At 38.9% G+C, this 22500-nt stretch overlaps 2 protein-coding genes across 2 annotated transcripts in view; both read left to right on the top strand.

Annotated features, from left to right (window-relative positions):
• Positions 1–22500, top strand: part of LOC138010138 (fibroblast growth factor receptor 4-like) — an 82057-nt gene that overhangs the window by 12835 nt on the left and 46722 nt on the right. The window contains exons 6-10 of the mRNA XM_068857086.1: positions 402–434; positions 12171–12260; positions 14916–15125; positions 17293–17409; positions 17928–18112. Of these exons, the coding sequence (XP_068713187.1) occupies positions 402–434; positions 12171–12260; positions 14916–15125; positions 17293–17409; positions 17928–18112 (635 nt within the window). The remainder of the gene's footprint in view (positions 1–401; positions 435–12170; positions 12261–14915; positions 15126–17292; positions 17410–17927; positions 18113–22500) is intronic.
• Positions 6622–8603, top strand: LOC138011874 (uncharacterized). Its single transcript, XM_068859108.1, has one exon. It carries the CDS (start codon positions 6630–6632, stop codon positions 8271–8273), a length of 1644 nt encoding a protein of 547 aa, XP_068715209.1. The 5' UTR covers positions 6622–6629; the 3' UTR covers positions 8274–8603.

Here is a 22500-nt window from a genome sequence, read left to right as displayed (position 1 = left end):
GACGGTGGACTGTGTATTCACAGTCAACAGTCAATTGGTAAGGCTCTGTTGAAAATCATCAATTGCGCAGATAAGCGAGGATGTCAACAGTTTCCAAAAGTGGAAAAGGGAGCTTAACAAAAGCAACCACAAATGCGTTATCGTTCGTTCAAGCTGTGGAGACAGGGGGAAGGCAGTGTAGGATACATACAAACTCCCAGATTGGAACAACAACTGTGGGATCAACACTAATCAACAACAGTTGTTTAAATTGAAAATGTGAGCAAAAAAGAGAATGAGGGTAAGTTCCATAACATTGTTTAACAAGTGAAAGCGGATACAAAAATACTACAACCAAAGTTGTGAAAGCTGTTGTTTCAGCAAAAATATCCTCCATTTTTTCTCAATTTCTCACACCATAGCTTTGCCAATACAAGTACTAGCTGCACAAGCAGGTAGGTTTACATGTATGTTTACTCTTTTAGTTTGAAGTTCTCTACTCCTCTGTCCCCTTTCAGGGGCACCCAACGGAGGAGTCCCGCAAAATATGCGTTCCACATATGTGTGTCTCTGCCGGCTCAAAAAAGAAATGTTTGGGAAGTTGCAAGGAAATATATTTTTGTCATGCTGGCGAATTGTTTTCAATCTGCTCACGTTCCTGTTCTGAGGAGCCCCTTGCTCCCCCCTCCCCCCTCCTGCTACTGAAGGGGGAATCCACCGAGGCTTTTTTCCACCCCCATTTTAGCCAACGATGCATTCGAATGTTGTTGATATGCTTGCTGGCTGAGAAACTTCCACCCAACCCTGCTGGATTGCTTCTGCTGGGAGTGCAGAACAGATAAGCATTTCCCAGGAGGTAGAGAAATTGCTTCAAAAGGCCAATTTTTGGTTTATTCTATGGCCATGATATATTTTGATGAATGCTGGAAAAATGGCTCCTTAGGTGCACGTGCCCTTTCACAAGAATGTTCCGTTATCTTTCTCTATTTATCTCCAAACTTGACAGGGTCTCATGATTGGGTAATTGAGAGGTGTTCATTTTGATTTGCCCTTAAATGGTGTACCCACAAAAGATAAGCTCACACAAATCTCTCTCCATCTCTCTCTCTCTCTCTCTCTGGAGATCGAAAAATAGGGCCTTTCTTGTAACGTCAAGTCTCTTTCGAATATCTTTTATATAAGATGTGTTTACGACGTCCGGAGATAGTCAAACGATAGCAATCAAACTCTTCACCAATCCGTGAGAGTTTCAGCTCCAACCTGTTAAAACAATATTTTTTTACGATTTTTTAAACTTTGTTAAGGTTACAAAAGTTCCCTAGCCCGTGGAAAGGACTTTTTAATTGTTTTTTAAAAGAAATTCTGAATGATCGTCTTGATATCCGACTCATTTAGCACATTTTGGCCATTCACTCACTTTCCACAAGTCAATAATTTTAGAGAAATTCCAAGCTTGAAAAAATCCAGCGAGGATGTATGTTTTGTCATAGACATGCGATGTCTTCGAAACCTTTCAAAATCACAATACTGAATTTTACAGCGTCAAAGTCGAATTGTCATCGAAATTGCAGCTTCTGCGGTTTACAACGGTTCATACAAAACCATTATTATCTCGCTTAAATGGTGCATTAGAAAACTTGTTCGAAAAAGCTCTTTTCAGGAAAATTTTGGCGTTTAATTGGAGCTAGTTAGCCGGGTTACATAAGTGCCCTACTTTTCAGATTTTAGATGGTAAGAAAACTATTGATACTTGAAGTTATTTGGAAGACTGTTTGTTTTTAAGTATTAGCTATAAAAGAAGCTTTTATTCCACAGCACTTCTATTAGTCAGTGTCTTTTCATAGGGCAAGAAGAGTAATGACTATTTTCGTCAAGGATTAGGGCACTTTTGTAACGGTCAAGCGGGCCATATCAGAAGTGCTGATAACTTTCCAAGCAAAGCAACGCCTTATCTTATATAATGTTGAGGACCGTTAACATCGACTTCAACAGGCCAACATCATTCTCAAACAGACAAAAAAAGTTAAAGCACAGAGTATAATAAAGAAGTTGTCGTTGAGATGTGTTCATCCTTTATTTCCTATTTTCGTCATCGGATTCCTTTTACTTTACACACAACCCTTCGTAAAACATCCGAGGGAAAAAATATGCCCTGAACATCTTTGTAATTTACACCTGTGGCACGTCTGGGTTAAGGGACCTCCATGTAGTAAACGGAGAGGAGACTGGAAACAAGTGGTCGATCGCAAGATGGCGGAGGCGAAGAAGAAGGTATGTGTCAAAATTCATGGTTTTTTCTTGCATATCAGACAGGCCATCCGTCAGTTATTTGTAGGTAATAGCTGGTATAAACACTATGAGAATTCTCCTGTTTATATATTTTTCTGATCGTTCATTTCTGTCTTCGGCAAAAGGACTGTGATGATAGTGGTTTTTGGTCCGGACGGATTTTGAACCGATTTATGACTCTGATGTGCGATTCAGGAATTTATGCGAAAAGAAAAGTTAAAACATTTTGAACATTATGACAATAAAATCATTTATCTGTTTGACAACCCACGTAATACAAGATCTGATTAACAAAGAGAACAGCGATGAAGAAGAAGTAGTGAGAGCACTCGCTTCCCACCAATGTGGTCCGGGTTCGATTCCCAGACTCGGCGTCACATGTGGGTTGAGTTTGTTGGTTCTCTTCCCTGCTCCAAGAAGTTTTTCTCCAGGTACTGCGGTTTCAGTCCCCTCTCCTCAAAAACCAATTGTGTTGATTTGATTTCTGTACAGCAGTTCCCCCAATTAGTGCCCCTATTACCATTTTTATTTAATTGATGTTTTAAACCTCAGTCTAAGTTAGAATTTGTTTAAATAACTGGCTTTAAATTAATATTAGTCTTTTTGTGTCATGTTCATGACATGATGATGCTGATCATACGTTATTCATTCACTACCAAGCTTAAAATTTTTAATATTTACTTTATAAACAGTAAATGGCTTAGGATTTATCATCCTTAGATTCACCCACTATTATCTTATACAGGTTCCTATTATGGGCAAAGTTATTGAGGCCAAATCAGATTTGGCAAAGGCCATTATGGGAGGAAACAAAAAGCTTATTAAAAAGGTTAGTGAATCATTTTTATCATAAAAATTATGTGGCATAAAGTAGAGTTAACTCTGGGACAGCTTTTGAGGGGCTTTATGAAAATGATGACCATCTCTTAGCTTCCCTGGTTTTAACTAGTTTGAATTACTTTCAAAAAAGATTACCTCCAAATTTGTAATGATGTGGCAGGTCAGCTTAATGCCCCTTTTTAGATTGTTTTATCAGAAATCAAGTTCTGTTTTCTATTATTCAAAGTGTCAATATAAATAAACTTTTAAGTGCACTAACATATATGTAACATTACCGTTCACAATGGACTAAGGGCTCATTAATTTTATGAAACTTTTACAAGTGTAAATAATTTTGCAAGCGTAGCTACAGTTTTAGGGTCTAAACACAATACTGCAACAAGTTGCAAAAATAGTGGACACACAATTTTGATCTTCTTTTGGTGTTATTCATTTACCTAATATCTCACACACTGCAGCCCCTTCCCCCTTATCAATGTTGCTAGCAAAATTATACCAAAAAAATGCTGAAAACTTCAACAGTCAACCCGTCATTCCACAGTAATTTGGACGAGATATAAATTTGCTTAAATTGCCCAATTTTCTGATAAATGGATAACATGTTAAATAAGACTTTTGAAAACAACTAGAATTGTTTGATATGAATTGTTGTTTATATATAAATTATCATAAATTATGTAAACTAATGGTAACAGCTGTTGCGGAGGGAAAAGTTTTATGTTGGTAGAATATAAAAAAGAAAACAGCAATTTTAGTTAACTGGTCTGGGACACATACTACTCCAGACTAAGTAACTTAGACACTGGCCAAACTCTACATTTCTATCAGTATGGCACCTGCAGACAGCCTTCTGGATGCTCTTTTCCCTTCCGCAACGTTTTGAAGCCTAAAAGTTTTGTTGGTGCATTTGTAAATGACAAAGTCAACTTTCATGTTTTCAAATCTTCTAATTTTAGGTCAAGGGTTAGTTGTATTATGTTTGAAAAGAAAATTTATTTTAAACTATAGCCAAGAGAGATTCATTAAATTTTGTTGCAGAGGGGAATTCTGTGGAGGCAAATTCTCTTTTGATAATGATTTCACTGAAAATTATGATGTTTACATTAACAAGATATATCATTTTTCTATCATAAGTTCAGCACCCAGGTTGTGTTTCAGCAATCCATAAGGTAAATCGTGTTTAAATTAAAATGGCAGTCAGTACAACAAAACTGGTGAAAATACCTGTAGCTATAATACATGTAATTATATTTCTTTCGTCATGCTAATGCCAAGATGCAAAATTGGACACGTTCATTTGATTGGCAACAGTCCATTTAAGATTATGGAGCATGAGCAAGTTAAAAAAGTGTTCCGTTATATCCAGGGCCACTGATTTTCTTTTGAAGGGTTGTTTTCTGTTAATGTTGAAAATACTCAAGGAACAGTGGTCGTTATTGAACTTATGAACTCACAGTCAGGTGTTTCTGATCACTTATTATCTTAAGGTGTTTTTGTGCCAATTAATCTTAACAAGGTTACATGTATGCATTACTAATGCATGATTTTGAATTTTTATCACAGTACTGTTTCTGACACAGTGCAAATATTGTGCAAAATGTTGAAAAACTTCAGTTATTTGAAAGCAAATGTGAAACTGTTGTATAAACATTAAAGTGTTGATGATATCACTCGCTTTAAACTTCTTGCTTATGATCTTCTGAAAATTGGACAAATTTTCCCCTCTGCAACTTACCCTCTGCAACAGTAGATGTTGTTTTCAAATCCTACCTCATTGAGAAAACCGTAACTATTTAAGTTTCCTCTTGTGATCTTTTCAATTAATCTAAATTGACAAAAAGCATCAGCCTACTAGACTCTAGGTAATATTTCAGAATTCAGAGAATCTGCTAATAAAACTAAAAACAAACAAAACACCAAGTTTTCTGTTCCCCTCTGCAATGGCCATATTTTTAAGCTCTATGATCTAACAAATGCATTTTGGAGAAAAGCAGGAGAGCCGCAAGTAAAGCTTTGTAGATGATCTTAAGCCTCAATAGGTTATGAGAAGTACAGGACAAATTCTTATTTAAACTATAACAAGATCTGTGCCTCTAAATTTCCCCTCCACAACAGTCGGAATACTGTGGAATGACCCCAACATTGAAAGGGGGAGAGGGAGGGGGGAAGATGAAAAGGTTGTAATTCTAGATCCGGCAGGTATCAAAAGCTAGAAAACGTGTTTTTTTATTTTTATTTTTTTTTATAATAGTGTCTCACCAATTTTGCAACCTGTTGTGGCATGCATAAAGTACACTTGTAGCAGTTTCATTAGACTTCAGACTGTGTAAAGTAGAACGTGGTCTGTGAAATCAGCATACATGTTGATAGAGATACTCCACGGCATCACAAAGATATGAATTTTGTTTATGTATTTACGCGAGTGTTTATTGGCAACAGTGCCTACCTGTAATGGCCCACTGCCTCTTAATGGATGTGATGCTCCATGCATTGAAACGTGAACACCGTTCACCACAGCTAAAATAATACCCTGATTAGGATAATCCACCTCCTGGCTTTGAAAAAAAACTCCCGTTTGGGAGTTACCCAGTATGGTGTAAAATGTATGAATGGATAAGTCATTTGCGGTAATTTCTAGTCCTAGCATACACACTGTAGCTTTAATTTTACTTGTATCTTTAACACATACTCATTGTCTTGTGTACTGCAGCACATGCAACGCCTCGAAAACCTCAGAAATGAGTGGGTCACTTATCCGGAAGAACCAGGTCATGGTTACAGTGGAGGTTTAAGTGACGAAGATATGTACTCTCCATCTGAATGTTCGAAAGCCTCAGAGGAGTATTCTTCTAGTGATGGATGGGACAGCAACGATGAGGACCATGTCGTCAAAGAAAGCGTTAAAAAGACGACAAAAAGAGTTGCACGCAGATGCCCGTTAGAAGGCTGCAAGTCGAGTGTCATCCACCTTCCCCGGCATTTAAGGGAAGTCCATAAATGGACAAGAGAAAGGGCAAATAAGGCGACTTCCAGATTTGGAATAAGGAAAAGTTTCCTCTCAAAGCCTTTACTGCCAGAATTGTCTTAATTGTCAGAAAAAACTCTGCAGGAGAAGAAGAAGAAGAAGAAAAGGAAGGATTATCACCGCCACAGGGCCTGTCCTATCGCTGGATGTCATGCGGTGGTCAAGCGCCTCCCTAACCACATTCAGCAAGTTCACAAGGACATTAAAAGAGGATCTCCTGTTTATAAACAGATTTTAAGGGATGCGCGTGCCTTCAAAACATGGCAACCATTGGATACCATCAAACCCTGTAGTAGAGCATGGACAATCGTCAAACAACACAGGAGATTGTGAAATGGGAGAATTGGATGAACAGTTATGTAAAGAAAATGAAATGGAACTCGTGGAAGAGACCAATAATGTTGAGGAAGAAGAAAATGTGATGGATGAAGAAGAAACGTTCAGGGATTTTTGCCAGTGGCTACAAACAGCAGATGGTGGAAGGAGGGATGAAAAAATGGCAAAACAGCATTGCTCTCAAGTTCGTAAGATGCTTGTCACAATTGACTCGGAGAGAAAGTTGTCCTCTCTCTTTAATAAGAATTTGATTCGGGACAGATTTCTTAAAGATTATGCAGAGAAAATGTACAAGCCAGATACAGTGAAAGCTCACTTGCTAAGTCTTAGGAACTTTTGCTCCTTTGTTAGAACAGAGGAGCCATCAAGCGTAACAGTTAATGCAGACACGATCCAAAAAATTGAAGAAAAAGCACGTCTATGGTCATCCTCCTACAAGAAGGATAGTAACCGCAGACATTTAGAAAAACAAAATGAAGATCTTGAAAAGTTAGTTACGCCTGAAATGGTGTCAAAGTTTGAACGTAGTGAATCTGCAAGAACCGCGATTTCCTATATTGGCCAACTGAGTGGAGCGCATGCGCTTGAAGTAAATCAGTCTATGTACACTCTGATAAGAGATTTCATTCTGACGGAAATGACGATTGCAAATGCTCATAGGTCTGGAGTGTTAGCTAATATGACCATTGAGGAGTTCAAGAAAGTCAAAAAGACCAATCAAGGAAGCATGTTAATAAGTGTGAAGAACCACAAAACTGCTGACGTACATGGACCCGCCCGTGTTGTGTTGACTCCAACTTTATTCTCTTACCTGGACGTCTATGTCAATGAAGTGCGAAGCTGTGTGGCGATTTCAAGCAGTGAGAAGGACAGCAACTCACCATCCTTTGTGTTCTTGTCGTGGAACGGACAGAAGTTACAATCGGGACAAATTTCAACAGCTATTGATTCTGCATGGCAGAAGGCGGAGATGGAAGGACATGTTTGCTCCACAATATTTCGCAAATCAACCGTGACAAAGGTGCATGAAGATCACAAAGACCTGAAAGGTGATCTCGCTGATCTGATGGGTCACAAACCATCCACAGCAGAAAGGTTTTATCGCTTGCGTGAAAAAGAAGAGGCATGTGTTGAGGCTGCCAATAACCTTTCCTCTATCATGAGAAAACCACAGAAGAAACCTGTGTCACATAACACAACTGCAACAGCCACCAAGAGCTTGTCCCAAGAATGTTTGACGAAGGAGCGTTTGACATGGAAGGAAGAGGATGTGAATGCCATCAAAGAGCTGTTTTCAGAGGAAATCAAAGAAAAGTCAGTCACTATGGAAGTCGTGAGGGGAAAAATACAAGGCCATGCTGCTCTAGAGCAACTGGATGCTAAGAGAGTGTGCGATCGAATTAGAAGTGAATGGTGCAACGGTACATCTAATCCCGAGAGTGACAAAGCTGCAGATTGTATGCCTGAAACTGAGCCTCCTGAACAGGTAGAAACTCTTTCTGCTAAAATGTCACGCTTCTTTAAAGCTTCTGACGCGAAAGAATCCTGCAATTCATCAGATGTTGTTGGACCATCAAATTCAAGTTACCTTAGCAAGAATATTTTCAGTGATAACGAAAAGAAGGTTCTTCTACGAATGTGTGGTACTATGGTTAGAGGAGGTGTTGTTTCAAAGCCTGCCATTAAGGAACGTCTTGAAAAAGAAGAAGAGGGAAAGGAGCTTCTCAACAAATTTTCCATAAATCAACTTGTGAACCGCCTGAAATATGAAAGGAGATTAATTAAAAATAACTCTTGCAGGTAAAGCAATTGAATTAGGATGTCCCAAGTTTAATTTCTCAGGCGCCTTTCAGTATTAATGCACAAATTAATTATCTTGTACAATTTGAAAATCAACTCTCTGAAATGACGTTTTTTTTTTTTTTGTTGCACTCAATTATCCCTAGTGCTTTAACTTTAAACAGAAAAGAAGGGGAGGAAAATTGATACTGCACGATGTTTGATTCCAATCTAAAAACACAACACTTTCCATGAGTTTCAGAGTTTGCATTCTACTGAAAGGCATTGAAAATAGAAGCATAATCACTGTCATTTTGTTGATCTTGGAGAGTAAGAGTAAAAGCGTATAAGGCGGGCTGAACTCTAAAAACCAGACAAGAGTCAAATCTTGCAGTCCGAACAGGTCATTTTCACATGAAACAAGATTTTCGAGCGTTTTCCTTGTCTTTTTTACTGCCATTAATAATAATTAGGAATAGACTCGGGCCGTGGGTGAATGGTTCTGATCAACAGTGGAATATAGTCTTCAGAACAGAAAAGTTCCACTGGCCAGTATAGCTCTCTAGAAGTTTAGAGTCGTGTCGTCAGTCGCCAAATTGATGTGCGGGAGGAAAAGAGTTTCAGTTTCAGTTTCAGTGTAATTACTTGGAAAATGCTATGTTGCAAGAAAATTAATCGCTACTATAGCCTCGACCGAAACTAGGTGCCTAAAGGCATTGAAAGATGCGGTGCTTGCTACAAAGGCAGGCAGACTATTCCATTCAGGTATAGTTCTTGGGAAAAAAAGAGAATTTATAAGTGTCTGTGCGGGGAGCAAGAATGTTAAGCTTTTTAGCATGATTACGGCTGGTTACAGTTTTACAATAGCTTAAGTGGTCGTTAAAGTTAATAGGAATTAGGTTATTAACTATTTTGAACATCATACATAGGCGGTCGCGCTTTCTGACGCTGGATAGTTCAGACCAGCCAAGTTCCTTAATTAGGGCAGTAACACTGACATGACGCAAATAGTTCTTGAATACAAAGCGAGCAGCACGTCTCTGAACCATTTCAAGCTGATTGATGTTTATTTGGGTGTACGGGTCCCACACACTGCAAGCATATGATAACGTAGGTCGAACTAGTGAAGGAAAAGCGCGGGCTTTGACTTCTTTGGAGCAGCTGTACAAGTTACGTCTGATAAGGTTAAGAGTGCGCGTTGCCTTCTTTGTAATGAGTGATGGGAGAGGAAGAATCTCGAACAATTGGCATGTACAAAATAAATGTGATTGTAAAAGTGCTTCAGAAAAAAACAAAGCGGAGCACATCATGACAAAGACTAAACTTCTGTTCTTAAGATAGTTGTTAACATTGGCGCTTTTAATTATTGAAATTTTCGCTTTTCGTTTTCTTGTTAAGGTTAAGTAGATGAGAAATCAGCGAAGGCTGGAAATGTCTCAAAACCTTTCAAATACCACGAGATATCTTAAAGAAATCGGCTTTTTGAGAGGTGGTTACTTTTGGCATTTCGTTTTTCTTATTTTGCAAAGGTTATGTAGTTAAGAAATCAGTAATTGAATTGTTGCAAAGACTTTGAAGCGATGGCGTTTTCATGAAATTATGAAAGATTTAGCCTTTCGTCTTTTTGTGAAGGTTAAGGGGTCTAGAAAGACCTAAGGAATTAACGCTAAGCTTTTCATCTTAAAGTGCTACTATGACCAAAAATCCATTGTACTGTTTCTTTGTATTTTAAAACTGCGATAAGTGAACACCAAGTGACCGAAGTTTTAAGCCGTTATTTCTTTTGACTGAAATTTTCCTAACTAATGGTCCGCCATTACTAACTTTAAAATCTTGAGAGAGCTGGATCAAGGATAAGATGACGTCAAAGGCTCACTAGTTTAAAAATGCATTTCGTGTGCACGCGCCTAAATTAATACATGATGCACTACAGGAGTTTCGAACTTTCAGACTTTAAAATAATAAGCTGCGTTTACATGCTGCAATTTTAAGCTAGAGAGTATTTGACGCCTTCTTATCCGCGATCCAACCCTCTGAGGTATAAATCGGTCATTCTTGAACGTGAATAATGTCGGACTGTGAAATCCTAAACTTGCCCTCAAAGAAAACAGCCTTTGCATAAAATTTGAAGCTCAAGATTTTGCCAGTCACGTCTCAAGCAAACACGCTTTCAAAATCTGAACGAAAAAGGAAAGTGAATTTTTTGATCATAGGAGCACTTTAAAGGCATCCTTTTGGGTTGTTAAAGATTACTGTTAGTATGGGTGCTCTTTATTAGTGGAAATTTTGCTTTCCGCTTTTTGTAAAGGTCAAAAATACCTACAATAGGTTCAAGTAGCATGAGATTCTTAAAGAATGATTTTTCGGTGTTAGGATTGGCAGTTTAAATTATTGGATGAGCTATTATTGCATGCTTTCATGTTTACATTATCACACTTAACACTTAAGCTGTAACAATGCGGTATTTTCAATTCAGGATGGGTTCCACAATTAAATTTAAAATAAATGGCCTCTAACAACACCCGGTTTTGGAAATTACAATACATAAACACTCAATTATTGTTTGTTTTTGTTTTATTTGTTTTATTGATTGCCTGTCAGGGGTTGCTGTGTGCACACACTGAATTCCTAAGTCAAACGCCCTATTTTGATTTTCATCAAGTACCGTACGACAACTTCTTTGAAAAAGTTGAAATTAACAATGCGAACGATACGCGTAAGTTCATTGATGGAACTTTAATTGTCTTGGTGATGGATGGAACATTAACTTAAAAACCTGACTTGATCGCTCAGTCCCTTGTCAAGGCTAGAAAGCAATACTTTGGCAACATGAACAAAATTAAGGGAGGGTTGATCTTCAATAATAAATTACTCCTCCCCATGCCCTAAATCTTTATTTGCCAACGTCTGTCAGAGGCCTGTAAAGCAACCAAGAAATTTAATTATGTCTTACGTTAAGGCACATCACTAGAATGTTCTTGTTTTTGTACCCCATTCGGCTTTTTAAAGAAGGTGTAAAGCATGGGAAAAGATAGTGGCTTAGTGGTATTTTGACGTTACCAAAGTGCCCGACCCCACGTTACGAAAGTGCCCTAAAGTTACCAAAGTGCCCGACCCTACGTTACTAAAGTGCCCTAACGTTACCAAAGTGCCTTACCGTACGTTACTAAAGTGCCCTAAAGTTACCAAAGTGCCCGACTCCACGTTACGAAAGTGCCCCAACGTTACAAAAGTGCCCCATTTCACGTTACCAAAGTGCCCTTCAATCTCTCTCTCTCTCTCTCTCTCTCTCTCTCTCTCTCTCTCTCTCTCTCTCTCTCTCTCTCTCTCTCTCTCTCTCTCTCTCTCTCTCTCTCTCTCTCTCTCTCTCTCTCTCTCCCTGTCTTGCAAGCCACTACTATCTGCAACAGTTTAAAAATGGCTTTTGTGCTACTGTTAGACTTAGACCTACAATCAGCGACAAAATTAGTTGAGACAGTTGCCAACAGAGCACACTGGCAACGCCACATTCATTGTTTTAAAGAAAACTTGTCCAAAAAGTACGTTTCCGGGATACCCCTCCCTCCCCCACCCTAATCAATGTTTTACCGCTGTCGACAAGGCTCGTAGAAAACAGAACAACACAACATTGTCCCGAGCTTGAAATCGACTCTGAAGGATAAGAGTGTCTCAACAATTTTGACGCCGATTGTAGATACATGAAACGCACAGCATACAGCAGCAGTATCGGTATTATGGAAATTGTTCACTGTTTTGGATTTCAGTAGGAGTTTCCATCTTATGGAAAACTGGAATACAATTCCTGGTCTTTTTGCAATCTGGATTCTCCTTTCTAGAGAACCATTCTCAACACTTTCTTACAATGACAATTTTCTTCGTTTGGTTTACCATAACTTGTAATAAACAACTTTCATGTTTACAGCTATAGAGTGGTACTATATTGTCGGCCCAGTATCTGCTGTTGCAGTAACAGCATTCATCGCCTGGTACCTTTGCAAACGACGCACAAGGGGTAAATGTAAAAACCTGCATAAATACATTTTTATTCTTAATCCTTACAGTGCATTTCAGAAAACTTTTGACAGGCGATTTTCGAAGTTCGTTGTAAATTTCATATGTTCGCTTCGAAATTGCAATACGTAACTGTCCATCAATGGCAAACTTTGAAACGAAATTGGGAATTTCGCGCCGAACTTTGTGGGAATGTGGCGAAGTAATTTCACCATTGCTTTCGGTTGTTGTTTCGAAATGAGTGCCTTCACCGCGCAAGGAAAGGCAATTCCAAGTTTTTTTCGGCAGAAAATTATTGAAAGCTGGTTAGAATGGAAAGGACTATCTCAAATAGGACAGGAACTGAGACTTCCCAAACAAACCATTGCCAAAATTGTAAATATTTTCGTTCGCAGAGGGAATATCGAAGACAACAAGATATCAGTCGCTCAGCGCATGCATAATGATGTGAATAATTATATGGAGTGTTGTAAAACTACCAACCCCAGCATTTACAGCAGTGAAATCCAAAACAAACCGTAGAGAATAACTTTCCAGTGTTTGCCCGAAAATGTCCTGTCGGGTGCATCGATCAGACGCAGCGTAACGCAAGATCTTGGTTTATATTCTTTCAAGAAATGAATCACTGAGTCTTGAAAATGAAAATATACTTTTCCAGTATTTAGCAGCTTGCACGGACAACACATTTTTGTGATGAGTGTTCAGTAATCATTCCCACGAGGTTCGGCGCGAACGCCCCATGTTTCTGGAGAATGTACTCCATATAGCAATAGTCATGTACTTACGGGTAATGTACACGTACATTCTGATATATTTTTGATTCATGGGTAAGAGATCTACGTACCAGTGACTCAGGGATACTGATACAAGAAAAATAATCGAAGTGCTCCAAAACAGGAGTAGAACTTATGAACGTCCAATATTACTAGCTCGGATTGCGGCTAATCTGAAGGTCCAAGGGAGGCCAGTTTAAGAGCACTGCGATTATTGTGAGTTTTCCTGAGTCGTTTCTGTACTTATAAGTAGATCCCTTTAGCATTGAACAAACCTGTAAAATTCCGGTTATAAGCCCTCGGCTTATGCATTTTCGTAAGGGGTTTTGGGTGAGTTTGTAAACTACTGCATGGTTGATGGAAATACGTTTTTAATTTACTGATTTTTAATTAAACTTTCAAGCCTCAATATAAATCGAATTCATTTCAAGTTCAAGATCAAAACTCGACAACGTGAACGTAACCAGAACGCAACAAACCGGAAGCTCAGAGTTCATCTTCGCTGTTATTGTTAAATATTTTAATGTTTAGTTCACGGCTGCGAGGCTTCCTGCACTTAATTCTCTCAGTTATTATTGTTCCACAATCTTTCCTAATTTTGTGTTTAAAGTAGTACAGGGTTCTGCAAGAGTACTTAATATCAAGAAAACAAGGAAAACTAGAGGGGGGCTAATATCCGAGGGGGGGGGGGAATTATAGCCAGATGATTTTTTTTTTCAAGTAGATGGGCTTATAACCGGGGGGGGGGGTATAAGCGGATGGGGTTATAAGTTATAACCGGACTTTTACAGTATTTTACAACAATAAGTGTGCTGATGGGCTTTTTTAGCAAACGTACATGTACCACTTTTTACGCTACTGTACTAGATGGTTGCAAGACAATAGTTTTTCCCCTATAGGCTGTTCAACTCTAAATAATCATAAAATCCGAAGACTCCCATTCTACGATACATGATAAGTAATCGAACACAGTAAAACCCCTACTTAAAAAGCCCTTGTTTTCTCTAGATGTTGTGAGGTATTATTAAAGTTATCAGCTACCTTGACAATAACTAGCACAAGACAAATTGCGACCATGTGAGAGCAATCTCTGGACACATATACCAGAATAAGAACACTTGCTGTCTACGAGAAAAAACGCTATGCTCAGACACATGTGGCTCTTGCTTTTGGCACTAACATTGTGGCTAATTAACACAACATGGAAGTCAGTTGAATATAATAATATTGGGACTCTGGCTTTAATCATTGCTGTCAACCAATCTCCACATACTAGTAAATCTGACCAAATTTCTCCCCTTTTTTCACATGCTATTGTGTTCATTGGTTTGCTGAGAAGCCAGAGCGAGGTAAGTCGAATCTTTTAGAAGCAAAATATACGAATTAGGCTGAATTATGTTGCCCTTGGTTATTGTTACACAATTTGCCAAAAAAATGCCTTTAGAGATTGTTTACTTTATCATCTGTGGGCATATGACAGCCTTTACTAGCCAAGACTTCTGATGAGGTTAATGTCATAACATTAAAAAAAAGTGAAATTGTGTCATCTTTTCTCCGAACTTTCAAGCACCTTAATATTAAAAGAAAAGTAATTCAAATAATGCAAATTTAGGGTATGTGGAGAAGTATAGGTAGTTTTGATCAACGATCCCACAATTCTATTTGAACGACTATGCAATAATTATCGTTTTTCTAATCTTCCGTTGCTATTATCTTAGAGGAATTAGTTTCATGTCTTTGATTGTTCAATATGTAGGATCCAGTCAACAGATCAATGGCATGACAGCAGTGTGTGTAAGAAGTGCATGTAAGCTTTAATTTCATGCCATAATTTAGTGGCGAACAGTCAATCCACCCTTGAATAATATATGAAAAATTATCAGAATTTCTGGACTTAAGATCAACAGATTTTGAAGAAAGTCATGAGATGAAGTTGATGGATGTTGAAGTGGATGAATGGGAGATATTTCGTCACCGAATAAGACTTGAAGAGGTCATCGGCTCAGGAGCATTTGGAACAGTTTGGAGAGCAACTTTGAGCCGTAAAAATGGGAAACCTGGCATACGTTTTGTTGCAGCAAAGTGCTTCAAACGTGAGTAACTTCGAATTCCAAATTAGTCATTAACTTGACTGCACAGTATGTGACATTCAATTTATGGTACCTTATGGAGCCAAAGCAACAAATACAGTGACGTCTCAACACGATCTGCTCATCCACTTTGAATTTGTATTTTTTGTCACGATCAACATGAACTGCGGTGTCTTAGAACAAAGGCTGACATTTCAATACGCACAGTTTATTTCGGAACTTCCTGGAACTTGCTGTGGCAATAAAAAACTCGAACTCTTCGATTTGAAATAGGAAATAGACGTTTATAACTGTGAATTCCTTAAGTCATGTGAGTGAGTGTTCTTGCGTATTCTTCTGTCTTCTTATGTCTTCTCAAGAAATCACGCAGTCCTTCGATAAGAAGTTCTTGCCTTGTTTTGGCGCCTTCTGAAACTAACACCGCTGAGACGTGGGCTCAACTGTAATAACTCTAGTTTGATTGGCCACTACACCACACTGTGTAAATAGTTTACCCTGAAGTTAAAATAGAGGAATGAAACAGAACTTAAGAAGTGTCTCGTTTCCGAGCTGAGCAGCTCTGAGAATGATGAGAAATATGCCACACTCGAGCTCGATCCCCTGGCCTGCTTCTTCCATTGTAGAAGTTACCAGGAGTACCTATTAGCTGAAGTGGAAAATGCCATAACACTCTTTGTTTGTCCACCTACATTTTGAATAAGCATTGTATTTGTTTTCTCTTGGGACCATTGTAAGTACCAAGAGAAACAGGAAACAATGCTAAAGCAAGAATTTCCGATTGGCCCAGCCAGCATTACTCCTGGGAAAATCCAGTCTCCGCACCTTCAATACCACCTAACTCAGTGCCCTCTGTATCATGTACAGATGATTGTACAGATGATTGCAAAAAGGCATAAATTAGATTTCTTAGTACTGTTGTTGTAAGGTTTGCATTGTTCGATGATTTTCCATATCAGGCTGAAAGGTTTCTTGTTGTCTTTGAGTGTAAACATGTGCTTTGATAATTCAGTTTCGTGTCTCTTGCTTTGATGTCCCGAATGACAAACATGAAAACTATCATCTCGTCACACAACAACAGATTGCAACCAGTCCCAAAATTCAACACAAGCAGCCGACAAAGAATGCAAGTGCCGAAAAAAATATTAATGCCCCCTCGGAGGAAAATGCCCCCCATCAAACGTAGTCTACCAAGCAACAGTCACAACTGAAACATCAACAGAATCATACGTAGGACTCGCGACTCCTTCCGACATCAAAACAAAAAACACGAAACTGAATTATCAAAGCACATATGGACACTCAAAGACAACAACAAGCCTTTCAGCCTGAAGTGAAAAACCATCAAACAATGCAAACCTTACAACAAAATTTCTAAAAAAATGTAATTTATGTCTTTTTGAAAATTTTACAACCATCTGCAAAAAGGATCTCTGAAAGAGAAATGAGTTATTAAGTTCATGCCCCGACAGAAACAAATACCTCCTCAAGAACTTTATAATAAAGTAACATTATCTCCCAAATTACAGCCAGTTTCTGTAACTTAACGGTCAATCGTTGATATTACCTGATGAGTGTGGTCATATTTTGGCCATACGAAACAGTGCTGCAGTAATGAAAAGATGAACTACCTCTGAAGTCCTGAACCAGTTTATTATTATTATTGTTTTAGTGCTCCTCTCAGAGTTGAGCCCTCTCTGAATTACATTCAAATCTAATTCGAGAATTTTCGTGGTTTAGTAATGCCCCAGAAATGAACATTTTTGACACCTAAACTAGTTTTTACTCAGTACACAAAGCTTGAGCATTTATAAATCGAGGGGAATGGATGGACACTAGAATGAACTGTGACCGAAATAGGACGAGTTCCCTAATTTCCTGTATGGGAAATATTTTCGATACAAATATGTCTATTTGTACACTTCTTTTCTCAGAAGTGTGATAGGTGATGAATACAATAAAAACTACCACACAAAGCTAATGTTAGTTTTTTGAAACACAGCAAGGGCAGTGTTCCTAAGTCTGCACTAAATCAAGCTTCTTTAGCCTTTGTTCCACGCCTGCTTCAATCCAACCGCGACATTACACATACACCAATCAGCCGAATATTGAGCTGTACCTCTCTAGGGAACTATCTTTTTTTATGGTATTTTGATCTAATTTATGATTGCAGCAACTTCAGGGGAGGAAGGGCGAAAGGCGCTGATGAGAGAAATTGGGTTAGGAAAAGCTCTTGCTGACAGCCCCCTGCCAAATGTCGTAGAATTTATTGGCTGCGTTACCACCCAGAGTAAGGAGCCATTTTGTTTCTGTTTTTATGCACTCTTTTTTAAATTCTATTAACAATTTTGTCTTCCCAGATCTCAGGTTTGGCCAGAATGGATAATACTACGGTTTTTAAGGACTGATAATAATTATTAATATTGATATTTTACAAGTGGTACTAACCTCAAATGTCAACCCACGAAAACTGTGCTATTTTGTGCAGCCATTGATTGGGTCTCTTGACAAACAAAGATAAGTTATTTTGGTATTCCAGACTAAATCACCAGGAGTGACCTCACTGCTACCTTTTTATAATGTGCCAACCACTGGAACAAAAGAACATTGATAACAAGGACGTTTTCAAAACATACACCCCAGGTCCATGTATCACCCCAGCTGTGGACCTGGTCCTTGGATCTCTCCATGGAACCAGTCTATTGTTGTTATTATTATTATTATTATTATTATTATTATTATTATTATTATTATTATTATTGTTGATAAATACATAACGGTGAACGACCATCTATCTCTACCACACAGTACACCCAATTTTGATCATGGAATACTTGCACTGTGGAGATCTACTGGGCTTTCTGAGAAAAAGCCGTGGAATTGCTGACAAATATTATCACGGAGAAGGAGAGGTAGCGCAGTTGCGCACATACGACCTGGTCTCATTTTCAAAACAGATTGCTACAGCGATGGGGTTCCTGGCATCAAGAGGGGTAAGTAAGTGATGCGGGGATCAAGCAAATGTTCAAAAATCTGTCCTTTAAGGTACATTGTACGTTTGTCATCGGTGTGAAACAGATACAGTGTATCTACAGATTTCAGAGCTGGAAACCTTTACACCTGTATATTCGGGTCCATCATTTCTACCTGAACATCATAGGGTAAAGGGTAAAGGGTAAATGGTGAAGAGTCTAGATTTCTATCTGAGTTTTGTCATGGCGGATTAAACTTCAGCATTAGTTCAATTTCTTCAATTTTCAACAACCTGTCTCGCGACCAAAGAATTACCATAATGGTAATTCTTTAGTCGCGGGACAGGGGGGTACAATTTTCGGTGGTCCAGCTAAATAAAATTTAAGAATTAATATTCGATCTATTGCCTCTTAATTGCTACTACAATACCCTTTCAGATTTCTAAAAAGGCACACTTATCACTCCCCTCGAATATGTACTTAAAATAAAATGATCAATTTCTTTGAAACTGTTATGCCCGTTCATTCATGACTTTCTATGGGGAATATAAAATTATAAATGCTAAAATAAGCTGTAAATGTAGAAATAAACTTCACTTACCTCTACGTACAGTTGTCTTAGTCTTTTCTGTGAAATCCGAGGGCAAACTGTGTCCGTTTTAGACGGGTTTGTGGCTTACGAATTTTTACGATGTCTTTAGTTGTCATTTCCCCTCATAAAGGGAAGATCTCGTCCCACAAATTGCTCTCGTATGAAAAAGCAACGGTCCGAATCGCCATGAAAACACCAACGCCTTTAAGCCAGATAAATTTCCTATCACATCAATAGGAAACTTATCTGGCCTTAAGGCTGTGGTGTTTTTATAGCGATTCGGACCGTTGCTTTGTCATGCGAGAGCAATTTGTGGGACGAGATCGCTGCGAGTCACCAGACTTTCTTCTCTTTACGAGGGGAGACACAGGGCGCTCATACAATGTGTGTGAGTAACCGATTGTTATTTTATAGTAAATGTACTGGATTTACCGTTTGCTTCACCTATAACGATATATCGCTAAGTATGTATATCGCAATCAATGTTAAATAAACGTTGAATTACCTTACCTTCTGTATATAATGATCCTTTTGCCTCTAAAGCGGTTTTTTGAGCGATTCTGAAGGATTTTGAGTTCGTCGTTTACTGTTCCTAATAACACAGGCGCCCCAACCTCTGTGTGAGCATGGCCGACAAAAATATTAGGATTTGTATGGGAATCCCGATAAAAAGCTTAAGAAGATATTTATACGAAAAAACTCAATTAAAAAGCCTAACCTTATTGCCAACGTGGATGGGTAACTTCCTTCATGTCTGATTATTTTCCAGATCCGACGCGATTTGAGCCATTTCTCAATTTGGTGGTTGTCAACAGTATAATAAAATCCCCAGGCTGGAAACTAAATTCTCAGGTGCCACCAATTTGAGTCAAATATTCCTAGATAAAATGTTCCCACCGTCACAATTCCACATCACAATCAATTGACAAAGATTGAACTTTTATATCAACCCACCATCATCAACGCAATAGCAGTCCCGCGAGCGACCTCAGGCGGTAATATTGCAGGAAAAAAGCTTTCCATAGGTGCTCTTCCACACCACAGTGGCCACGGCTTCGACCGGGGAGGCAGATCGTAGTTTTGTCAACGGTAAATTTCTTTATTCCCCAGGGTCTTGGAGCTTGGGGCGCCTGTGCTGATAATAGAAAGACAACTGAGGAATCCTTCTCTTGAAAGGGCTCCAGCGCCGAAGCGATTTTCCCCTAGAAAATCGCATCTCTCCGCAGCATTGAGGTCGAAAGATTCACGCTTCTCCTGTACCTTCCTTTCGAGAATCCATCCAAAGGGCCCGGAGCTAGCCCTGGAAGAAAATCAAAATCCCACAGTATTCGAGCGGTAGGAAGATTCTCATGTGCCAGTCACAAACCGTACTGCTGATTGCTCCTTTCTGATTGGACGATTGTCTAACGTCGTCCAATTCCGGAAGGGGAAAGTGGTTGCCCTAGTGAGGAAATGACAACTAACGACATCGTAAAAATCCGTAAGCCAAAAACCCGTCTAAAACGGACACAGTTTGCTCTCCCATTGCCCAGAAACGACGAGGACAACTGTACGTAGAGGCAAGTGAAATTTATTTCTACATTTACGGCTTATTTTAGCATTTATAAGCTCAAAGTTAATTTTCCCATACAGAGTCTATAAATCGTATACCGAGCTTGGGCTGCCTGTGGAGGAATCTATTTATTTTCGCAACGTTAAACAACCCTTCTCATCAATCACCGAGGGTTACACTCTAAAGTAAAAGTAAAAACAGAATAAGCTATTTACTGGGTTGCCTTATAAGGCAAACCCAGTCGAGGTCTTCGTTTAGTTTGTTTGTTTTCTTTTTTTTAGTTTTTTTTTTTTTTTCCGTGTCGGTAAAAGTCTTGCCTGTCACTCCCCTGGTAAGTGGTGTCTTTGTGTATAGAGCCTTCTGGGCGTATTTTCTTAGGATCGAGAGGGTAGTGGAACTGCGTAGATTTCTCTGGTGGGCACAGTAGAATCATTAACTTAGCCTGCAATGGCGTCGAAAGTCATGCAACGCGAATGGCGTTTTAGTGGATCCTTAAACAAAATATACCCTTATGGAGCTCAATAATGGAAAGTCAGTTGGATAAACTAGGCATGAATCTCAAAAGCGACGAGTACTGGACCTCGACAACAATCTATCGCCCGTCGAGACGAAATCAAAGTGAGCAGTATTTACCTGAAGTACTAACCTGCGATCAGGCTCTATTTTAGTTTCGCGTGGTACGTAATGTGGAGTTGGCGAAACGAAAAATAGAGCCTGATCAAATTCCTCTTCGAAATTCCTTCCGCCCACTTTTTTTGATTGATTGACATGTCCTTCATCGGCCAATCAAATTTCCTTCCATTACACCAATACACGCGTGGACGGCAGATTCACGCTATTTTGTTTTGACCAGAGTTAATTACCGTGAGAGGAATATTATAAACGAAATCGAAAGTTACCGTTGGCTTTAATTTGAGAAAAACAAATAAGGCATGGGGAATGTTTTCGACCGCTATATTTCGGCAAAGGCCGGTGTAATTCTCCCTCCGAACTTCACTGAATATGCATCCTATTTAAGCTTGACATCTTAATTTGTAATTGAGATAACCTAGCATTTTGTCGTTGGACGGTTTGGCAATAGATTTTTAAAGGAAAAAAAGAAGGAGAAATACATTATTCCTTTAACGTGTTTGCCCATGAAGGTTTCTTTGGTGATTTTTTCGGGTAATATCTTCAGTTGCAGTGTATTTCTAGAATTGCGCGCAGTAAAATCATGATAAGTTTGGCTGTTAATTTTTTGATGGAGTACGAACAGTAAGATGCACTCGCAAAGTTTCTTTTATTGTTGTACAACTGATCTCTCTGGAAACATGCCATTTTAGTTTCTGGAGTGCGAGTTTTAAGTTAAATCAACTGGAAATATTATGAAGTGTGCAAACAAACCGTGTCATGTACAGTAAATAAATAAAGCCGTGTGATACACAGATATTCAAAACATGCAATCGTGTAACTTGCGTTTTTATCGGCATCTCCTCCTGTTGATATATATGTCCCTTGTCTCATCTAGGAAACCAATATGCATCGGCTTTCATTGCCATTTGAAAGAACCAGCTATTTAGCTTTCAAAACATCAGGGAAGTTTGTGCCAAAGTACTTTCAACCATATGGCCACAGAGCTCGACAACGGAATCGCTAATTTCTCTCGTTCCAGAGATTCAAACCCGATTCTGGACAAGTTATGAGATCTTTCAGATGGCATATCTCCATTTATACAAATACAATCAAGTTGCACCGTCCACGGCATTGTAAGAACAAAAGGGAACAAATTTTTTCGTACACTCATGGCGGATTAGTCTCGAGGACTTCGCGAGAGCTCCGCGCAATCACGATGGCATTTTCACTTCCGGCGTTTCAACAGCCAATCAGATCACGAGATTTGGCTGACCGTCCGGAATTCTTGAGAGACTTTTGGTCAGGCCCAATTTTAGCGAGCGACCACATAAGAGAACATATGAGCGAAGCAAAAAATGGGCCTGATCACAGGTTACTGAAGTACATGGTAATTTGACACAATTGAGTTTCTTGTCTTCACGCACGCAATGAAATAGGAAGAGGTTTTCGCCTCTAAGAGCAAATATGTTGTTTGTTTCAATAAAATTTTCGCTGGAAAAGGATTCTGTGGTATTTTCTGCCTTTGTGAATTATAATATCATGTTGTGTATTGAATTTTCGAGCTTAAGGTTGAAATGTGATATGGGAGAAGTTTTTTAGTATTGCTCTGTAAGCAGGAAGGGTTCACAGGCCTGTTGGAAGCGTGCTTGAGTT

This window comes from Montipora foliosa, chromosome 7 (genome assembly GCF_036669935.1).
Source record: "Montipora foliosa isolate CH-2021 chromosome 7, ASM3666993v2, whole genome shotgun sequence".
Taxonomy (NCBI): Eukaryota; Metazoa; Cnidaria; class Anthozoa; order Scleractinia; family Acroporidae; genus Montipora; species Montipora foliosa.
The sequence above is the reverse complement of the archived record's forward strand: the minus strand, read 5'-3'. Positions and strand labels throughout refer to the sequence as shown.